The sequence below is a fragment of the Lipotes vexillifer genome, unplaced genomic scaffold (assembly GCF_000442215.2).
Source record: "Lipotes vexillifer unplaced genomic scaffold, Lipotes_vexillifer_v1.1 scaffold306, whole genome shotgun sequence".
In the NCBI taxonomy this organism is placed as follows: Eukaryota; Metazoa; Chordata; class Mammalia; order Artiodactyla; family Lipotidae; genus Lipotes; species Lipotes vexillifer.
The window spans coordinates 2,708,088-2,717,644 of record NW_006789814.1 but is presented as its reverse complement, the minus strand read 5'-3'; the positions used below and the strand labels follow the sequence as shown (position 1 = coordinate 2,717,644).

The window sequence follows — 9,557 nt, the reverse complement described above, 5'->3', positions numbered from 1 at the left end:
CGGGGGGGGGGGGGGGCGGAGGGTTCCCGACCACATCCAGACCTGCCTTCCAACACGCCTTCAGAAGAGGCAGAGCTCCTCCCTCGCACCCCGCCACCAGGCCTAACTTCCCCAGGCGCGCTGCCCTTTGTTAAAGCAGAGATTGAAATTCCATCATATCTGGCCCCGGATGCCGGATGTCAGTGTTGGTGGCAGGCAGGCTGCCTTCGCTGGCACGGAGCCAGCCTCAACCCCAGAGCTGTGAGAGAGGAAGCGGGGCCAGGCTTCTGCAAAGGAGCATGGTGGGTGAGCAGTTGACATGGTGCAGGTGAGGCTGCTGTGAAATCAGCCCCGTGAGGCCGGGTCCCCCAGAGATGGCGTGGTGTTAAGGTATCTGAGGGATCTTGGGGATGAGGCACACGCAAATGAAATTGTGATTCTCGCTGGCCTGCAGGAGAGGTGTGTGAAGAGATTAGTTCTCAGAACCCAGCTGCAGTGTGCGCTTCCGTTATCAGCAATTTTTTTCTGAAGCAATCTCCCAGGGCTGTTCAGGGTATTTTATCTCCCTGGTAAGATCAGTTTCCTTCTTAGAAAGCACCATAACCTTTTCCTAGAAAATCGTTCCCTGGAGATGTGGCGGTTAGTGGATAAATTAGAGGAATTCATTGCACTCGGCTCCCGTTATCAGGCCGCATCTTCCTCTGAGTTAATCCAAGTGTAACCAGAGTGGCAGAAGTGTTTTAACCTTTAGATTTTGAGGAGCGGGATTAACTTGCTGGATCTGCCTAAAGCAAGAGGATTCCATGGCCTTCCTGCTGGTGATTTTGCCTCAGATGCCTGGCCGGGTGGGGGTGGGTCACAGAGGAAGTTGGACCTGTGTCTGCAGTCAATCCACATTCCCTGCTGTCTGACCAAACCCACAGCCCTCACCGCAGGACCCACCCTCTCTCCGGGCCAGTGACACCTTCCTTCCTTGTGCTCCCAGCCAGGGCTATGGGCCCCATGGCCGGGCACACGATTGTTTGCGGGTGGCAGTGTTTGCACTGGGCATCCTTGGCATCGGCTTTTACGGGGGGATTGGTTCTGACAAATGCATGTCATGTCTGCACTCCTTCATGGAGTGGACACGCTCACCCTTAACCTTTGGTTGGCCTAGGAGATGCTCCCAAGCAGGGTAACGGCAACACACCCAGTCAAGCTATTGTATCCCCAGGCCAGAGAGGACCCCGCCCCCAGGTCCTCCTTGGACCCTGAGCCGGAAGGTCCAGAAGATTGTGAACATTGAGAGCTGCTGCTCTGGGTTGCATCCTGCCTTCTTTTCAGTCCACAGTCCGTCAGGTTTCCTTAACAGTCATATGAGCTCATAGCCTGTGTGATAAAGCAGATCATTCATATCAGTTCTTTATATGAATTTCCTCATGTAATTCTACAACCACCCTAGAAGGTTGGTGCTAGTATTATCCCCATCTTGCAGAGGGATAAACTGATGCACGAAGAGGTCAAGTGATTTGCTCAAGGTCCCCCAACTAATAAGTAGCAGAGCCAGAATTCAACCCAGGCAGCGTGGCCATTCTGACCCCCTGCCTGCCACTGCCGCCTTCATTGTGTTTATTAGCCCCACTCCTCAAGGAATCAGAGTCTAGAGGGCAAGGTGGGAAGAGGCAGCACCAATCCATGGGCCAAGGCCGTTTCTAAAGGAACATGGGGTCAGGTCCCTAATCCTACCCGGGGAAGGAGGTGGAGCAGCACAGAGGGCTGGTCCTTTAGCCAAGACTGTGGGAAAGGGCTGGGCAGCTGGGGGAGGCAAAGGCCCAGAAAGACGTGGCACATTCCAGCACCGCCGACAAAGAGGGGACCGTGGCCGGAGTCCACCATGAGGGAGGCTACGTGGGAAGTGATGGGGCTGGGAGGAGCTGAAGGAGGCAGTTCCCAGAGGCCTTGGAGCCCAACGAGGACCTTGGCCTTGTTGACTGGTTCCTGGCATCATGTCCTGCTGGCTTGGGGCAAACGATCTTGATCCACAGGAGAAATTCAGGGGTGAGGTGTATGGCAGAGGGAAGGTTGCTTGGGCTTTGGGGTTCCTGCTCCCTTCTGAGCCACTGCCTCCTCACCCAGAAAGCAGCAGTGCCTGCCCTGCCAGCGTCCTCAGGAGGACTCAGCAGTAAGGCAGAAGCACAAAGGCCAGTAGGTGCCTGAGGCTGGGGTTCTTCCTCCCTTGCCCTCACATCTCTCTTAGTTCAAGTTCCCAGGACTGTGCTGCACACCTCCCTTGCCCCAGACGGGCTGCATGGCCCAAACTGCTAACTGAAGCACAGGCAGAGCCCCTGGGACGTCTGGGCTTCCCTGGGGTCGCTTGTTTGGCCTTCGTCTGTCTGGTGAGTTTATGAAAGCAACTCTCAAGTCCCAGCATCCGTGGGTTTAGAGCCAGGGAGAAGGTGGCAGGATGAGATAAAAGGGGGCTGGCCATCTCAAAGCAGGGCCATCCACCTGAGAGAAGCTTCCGTTCGTGACTTCCAGGATCCATTTCTGAAGGGGAATTTTGACCCTTCACCCCAGTCCAGTTCCTGATGCAAGGCAGATGTCTGGAATCCTCCAGAAGCTTAGCTCCTCGGCCCATTTCAAGCATCAGAACACAGCAGCATGCTTTGAATTTGAGCTAAAGGAAGTGTATGGTTTAGCAAGCAATTGAGGGCTTATGTGGTTTGTTTCATGTTCTTTGCTTGTATCCAGAGAACATTCCATCTCGTCCTGTTGGATTCAAAGGTTTTCCTTCTCTTTTTTTTTTTACTTCTGCCGAGTATAGACTTTTCTGACTTTTAGGAGGCTGACCCTTTTCAGAAATCCCACCCTTTATTTTCCTTAAGGACTTGTCAAAGTAGTTCAAACCACCCTTACTGGTAAATCATTCCTTTGTACGTTCATCAAAGAGCCGCTGGACTCCTGAGGGTGCAGGAGTGAGTAGGGCATGCGGCCCCACTCGGGGCCTCTCATCGCATGGAGAGAGGCAAATTTTATGAACAAGTGTGATACCAGGCTGTAGTGAGGGCTCTGAAGGAAAGAGGGGACACTGCTTTGGAGAGAGTGATCAGGGGAAGCTGCTCGGCCAAGGTGACATCTGAGCAGAGACCTAGAGACTGAGAAGGAGTCAGCCAGGCAAAGATGTAAAGGAGGCACTTTCCAGACAGAGGGAGCAGTAAGTGCAAAGGCTGCGAGATGCAGAAGAATAAGGCATGTCCAGGAAGCGGGGTGACTGGAGCGGAGCGAGGGGAGGGGTTAGGAGAGGCGGGTCAGAGCCTTGCAGACCACGGGGAGACATCTGGCAATAAAGTCATGTTTTCCCTCTTGCCTTTTGCAAGTTACACCATTTATCCTATCATTCAACATATTTATCAAGCATTTGCTAGGCACTGTGCTAGATGCAAGAATAGACAGAAAACAAATGATACAAAATAAGACCAAAATAGCAAGAGTGCCACTGAGCCATCCCAGCTAAGAAGGGAAATTCATGTTGAAATGAGGTCACAGGAACTACTGGCATCTGATGAGGACGTGCATGCAGAACCTTGGACTTGAGCTGGACCCACCCCACATGGAAGGGCAGTTGAGAGAAGCAGTTAAGAAAGAACACAGGCTCACAGACCAGCCAAGGTTCAATCCCAACTTTAGCTGTGTGACCTTGAGCAAGTTACTTAACCTCCCTGAGCCTCAGGTTCCTCATGTGTCCTGCCTGTCAGGTCTTGCCCAGAGTAAATGGGAGAGAGCAGCTGTGAGGTGCCTGAAGAGTGGTAGAGCATTCTAGCATCTTGAGTGGGAAAGAAACAGAGTCTTTAATGATCTAAACCTACTGAAGCTTAATGCTAGAGAAAAGAGACTTAGGGAGAGGGCTTTCTGGTGAATACCCAAAACTGAATTTAAGCCACTAGCCATCTTTTTTTTTTTAACATCTTTATTGGAGTATAATTGCTTTACAATGGTGTTTTAGTTTCTGCTGTATAACAGAGTGAATCAGCTATACATATACATATATCCCCATATCTCCTCCCTCTTGCGTTTCCCTCCCACCCTCCCTATCCCACCCCTCTAGGTGGTCACAAAGCACCGAGCTGATCTCCCTGTGCTATGCGGCTGCTTCCCGCTAGCTATCTATTTTACACTAGGTAGCCATCTTTATGGAGTAACCATGGAAGCCATTATGAAATAAAGATATTTGCATGAAGTTTTATTTGCGCCTCCATACGTTCTGTGTCCCTGTTCCCTCGTAAAACCACAAACAGTTTTTGTGTTTATCGCTATTGACATTGAGGAAATAGGCTATTTTGCTTTTACTCTTTGGATGTATATTACACATTAAAGAAAATACAATAACATCTCATGAAGTTTCGAAAGTAGGGGGAAAGAATTTCCTGTGATTTCATCACCCTAAACAAACAATACATTTTGTGTGTCTTCTCCCATTTTTGTTTGCAAACACATCTTTTCCTGGTTGCATGGGGCATGGACCCATGGACTTGCATTCATCCTTGCTGCTTTTCTCTCTCCATTGTAGAGCAAGAAGTTTTTCATACTGTGATACAGTTTTAATAAGCCTAATTTCTTACTGCTGCATAAAAAGTTTATCTCGTGACTTTTGCCATAATTTACTCAGGCATTTTCCTGCTGGTGGACATTTTGGTTTCTCCCAGTATTACATTATTTTCAACTAAACTGTAATGAGCAGCTTCACAAATACAGTGTTTCCTTTCTTTTGGCTTATTTCTTTAGGATAAGTTCCCAGAAGTGGAATTTCTGGTTCAAAGCATATGAGTATTTTTTTGTGTGATTCTGCATATTGCCAAATTGCTTTCCCAAAGGGCTGTGCCCACTTTCAACTGCTTCAGCACTCTTTTAAGAATGACTGACTTCCATGGCCTCGGTGGGCTCCTAACCTGAGTGACTGTCGCCTGAACTCATCAGCTTGTACACCCGGCAAGGGCAGCGGGAGAGAGGGCTCGGATCAAGCGTTGCTCCAGTGCTCAAGGTGTCCCCTCCACTATCTCCCACCCTGTGATCGGGGTGGTGGGCACTCCATTTCCAGAGCTCCAGCCCAGGCTCGGGGGATCCACGTGACTCGCCTGACTCCAGTATGAACCAAGGTCTGTCTGACTCGGAAGCCATCCCCGACCCCACTCATGGGGCTCTCCTTGCTAGGGCTTACTCCCAGCTGCATGGAAGCAAACCGGAAAAGTCTCTTCTTTATATTTGAGCTTGGTCAGCCGTCACGCCTTTCCAAATCTAATGTCTTCTTCCAGAATCAGTCTTCGTATCGTTCTATGAAAGCATCTCAAAGAATAAGGATGCCTTTTTCCTTTTCAGTAATACTTTTTTTTTTTTTTTTTTTTTTTTTTTTGCCCCGTGCCCCGTATGTGGGCCTCTCACTGCTGCGGCCTCTCCCATTGTGGAGCACAGGCTCCGGACGAGCAGGCTCAACGGCCATGGCTCACGGGCCCAGCCGCTCCACGGCATGTGGGATCCTCCCAGACCGGGGCACGAACCCGTATCCCCTGCATCGGCAGGCGGACTCTCAACCACTGCGCCACCAGGGAAGCCCCTCAGTAATACTTTTAAACTTGCAATTTATTTAGCAAAGTCAAGAAAAACACTCAATAAAAGCCTGGGCCCTAATCCTTCAGTCTTTTGAAGGCAAAGGCATGTGGTTGGAAGAACACAGACTTTGGAGTCTGGTTATTAGTTGAATCACCTTGGGCAGGCTGCCTAACGTCTTTAGGCTTTGGTTTCCTGTCTATAAAATGGGAACCATGCAGGGTTGTTAAAAGGCTCGAACGAGGTGACACAGTACAACCCTCACCTGTACCTGGCAGGCCATGGGTAAACAGAGGGAGCGGTTATTGTTTTAGAGGGCAGTGGGATGATCTGATGACCCTTATCCTGGTATCTCACCTTTCTTTTGTGGATTCTCAGAGTTGTGGGGCTGGTCACCATGCCTGCCAAACCCCATAGACGCCCATGGGAGCCCCGCTTTCGCCCAAGTGGAGTACTTGGCCCTGTGGGAACATGCCCTCACATTCATGGGTGTGGGCTTCTCACATGCTCTTCCTTCTCTTAGGAGTTGGGGCAGGACGCAGGAAAAGTATTATTGGGGGTGTTTATTTTGTTTTATATTTTTAATTATTTTATTATTGTTATTATTTTGTATTCCTGGAAATATCTTCCACTTTGTTACTTGAAGAGCAAAAGCAGATGTTTTATCAAAAAGGTCTACCTTAGGAGCCAAATTCCAGGCTCCTTTAATGTTGGAAGGTTTCTGGTTTTCAGAGAGATCGGGCTGTAGAAAGCCACAGACGTTTCTTCTTTCTCATCCCCCAGCTTTGGTCCTGCTTGATTTCTTTGCCTTCAGAACTCTGAGAGGAATGGGTTTTTGACACAGAAAAACCCTTCTGTTTTATTTCCTTTTTCTGTTCTATTTCCCCTCATCTCTGAGGTCAGGACTCCTTACTTGAGAGCTCAAACAGCCAAATAGTTTAAGTGACCACCCACATCTTGGGCTTTCTGCACTTGGGCTGGGTTTGAATTCCCTTGTGTATATGCCTAAGTGACACAAGTATCAAACATTCCTGGTTTCAGTCCCCACCTCACCTCTCTCAAGTGTGAACTTGATCACCCTGCCCCTCTCAGCTCCATTCCTTCCTGCTTAAAATCTTTACATTGCAATAAGCTGCCTATGGTGCCTGGCACGCAATTGGTGCTTAGCAAAGAAAACCTGTGTTGCTGGGTTTATGGTGAAACTACAACTCTTTTTCTTCTGATTATTACAGATGTCTTTATGAAGACTGCACTTTAAAACATTAAAAAAATCTGATCAATGCCACCAACACCACCATCATCATCATATAAAAGCTTATCTTTTCTCTAGTGCTTCTGGTTGACAGGGGAATACCTGACCTCAGAATAGGTCCAGGAGATAGGACTGTTCTTCCATTTTTCTGCATTAGGAAATTAAGTAATTGGCCCAAGGTCTCCTGCCAGTTCTGGGCCAAGGCAGGATTAGGGTTTAGAGGTGCCCATGGGCACCCTGGTTGTCTGGGTCATTGGGAGCCAGTGCAAGCCTGGCTCTTTGCGGGCAGTCATCTGTCCCCTCTGCCTCTTGCTTTGGGAGGCACCTTGTCTTATAAAGGGCAGTCTCCCGTCTCAGTGACCCAGGCCTACAGCCTCAGAAATTGGAAACAAGAGGACCCAAAAGCGGCTGCGTGGCTCACCAGTGGTGACAGTGGTTTGTCCCCGTCACCTCCCCACGCCCAGATGTTGAGTGGCGGGAGTAAGGGGTGGCTGCCCGTTTATGGACCCCGTGCTGGCTGCTGCCCCGCCAGGGTCATCTCAGAATCTCCCAACAGCCCCGTGCGGTAGAGACTCCTGCCCCCATTTCACGCAGGAGGGAATGGAAGCTCATGGGTGTCAGGGGCCTTGCCCAGCGTGGTGGAGCTGAGAGTCCAACGCAGACCTGTATGTCTGACTCAGGAGCCGTTTGCCTCGGGCAGGCCCACCAGCTACGAGTCAGGGAAAGTGGCCCAGAGGCCACCTCCCCGGTGGCTGCCCCTCCCCTTCCTGGTCTCTTGTTGGTGGGCAAGTCAGCCCCAATCTAGGACTCAAGTGGAGGGTACCTCCAGAGCAGGCTAACCCCAGGGTGAAGGCTGCTTTCTGCACAAACTTGTATGGCTTCCAAGGCCTGGGATTCTGCTTTGTTTCTACTCTCTGGAAATGCCTGCTCACACTGGAGTCTGCCAAGACTCCTCTATGGGCCAGGAATCCCTGTGCTGATGGGGGCCACCTCTGTCTCCAGAAAGCTGGCTGGGGAAGTCTGAGGGGCTCTCGGGGCACTGACATGATTGCACACTTGCCAGGTGGCAGATCCTCTACCCTGTCAGTGGCACAGCCCCTGTTGTAAGGCCAAGGGGCCAAGGCTCCTGGGTGTAGGGCTGCTGGGTCTGGCCATCCCTGAACCCACCAGCATCTCACCTTCTGTCTCCCTCACCCCCACATTCAGTAGGTGGGTCCTTGAAACACTCATGATTTGGATTTCCAAATTCCGTGCTGGTTTAGTTGGAAGAGGCCTGGTTCTTGCCCTCCGTAGATGTGAGCTGGGGGCAGGTCACTTGGCCTCCTTGGGTCTCAGTGCCTCATCTGAGAAGCGGGGCTGCCTGTTGAGCAGGGATGCCATGAAGGTCACATGACACTAGAGGAAAGGTCCTGGCAAGTGACAGGTGCTCAGTGAAGTGAAGTGGCCCAAACCTGAACCTGTGGATGATTGAAAACAGGGTGCATCCTTGATTGTTTTTTATCTTGGCTCTGAAAGCACCAGAACCATGATACTGAGAGAGGGGGCCTTTATTTTGTTTGTTGTAAATCAAGAGTCACTGTGTGATTTCTCCATATGGAGCATCTCACCAAAATGACTTCAGTTTCCATCTTCTCTGCCCTCCGAACTGTTGGTCCAGGCCATCCGGGTGTTCTTCATGCTCCGTTCCCTGTCACTGCAACTGCGAGGGCAGCCCGAGACCCAGCTGCCACTGACGCGGGAGGAAGATCTGATCAAAACGGATGACGTCCTTGATCTGAGTGAGTTGGTCACCCCAAGTCATGGCGGGGCGGGGGGGAGCACCACTGGGCTGGCTCGCGCTTCGCTCGGAGGGTCATGTGCGACCTGCATGTTGTACTTCGTGGCCGTGAGCTAACAGAGTGCGCCTGTCACACGAAACTTTCGAAGAAAGGGCCCTAGATTCTGGGCACCGTGAAGTCAGTCTGTGGGCCCTGCTTTCTGGAGACCAGTGGGCGCTGTGTGGGGGTTTTTCTGAAAGATCTGTACACAGTGATTAGGGTCTCAAGCGGGGGTGGGCACAGCTCCAGGGTCCCTACCCTCCGTATAGTCATAGCAGCACCAGTCTGATTGGTTTTGTGTATTAAAGGTTGTCTGTATGATTTTAATTAGGATTCTAAAGGATTCTGCTGCTAAAACAAAGGAAACTTTCAAAAATGCAAATCACCAGCATTTAGGTAAAGATGATGGCTTTGGAAGCCAGAGAACCATGTGCTAAGCCTGCAACCCTGGGCTTCTTATTTAACCACGCAGTGCCTCAGTGCTCTACTCTGCAGTGTGAGGCTGAAGTGGGTATAAAGCCTGGTCATGTTCCCGTAACCCTTCTCATATTCATATAACTCTTTCCTCTGTTTGCTGTGGGGCACATGCACACTGATGGGCAAGATAGTTTTTTGTTTCTTAAAGACATTATGATATTTTAGGACGCTTTGGTTATAAGAGACGGAAAACCCAACTTAGACTAGCCTAAGGAAAAAGAAAGGGGAATTTGCTGATAACCACTGTAAAACCAGAAGTAGTCTGCCTTCAGGCATGGCTAGATCTAGGGACTCAAGCAATGTCATCAGGAAGCTGCCACCCTCCATCTCTCAGCTCTGCTTTCCTTTGTTCTCGCTTCATCCTCCAGAGGGCTCTCACCAAGTAGTGACAAGATCGCCAAGATCTGCTGAACAGGCTAAGCAGCGCTGACAAAAACAGACCTTCTCTTTCC

General features: G+C 50.3%; 1 protein-coding gene across 1 annotated transcript in view; it reads left to right on the top strand.

Annotated features, from left to right (window-relative positions):
- CLEC16A (C-type lectin domain containing 16A) overlaps positions 1 to 9,557 on the top strand; it is a 208,136-nt gene that overhangs the window by 97,089 nt on the left and 101,490 nt on the right. Inside the window, exon 19 of the mRNA XM_007462829.1 lies at positions 8,469 to 8,589. Within this exon, the coding sequence (XP_007462891.1) occupies positions 8,469 to 8,589 (121 nt within the window). The remainder of the gene's footprint in view (positions 1 to 8,468; positions 8,590 to 9,557) is intronic.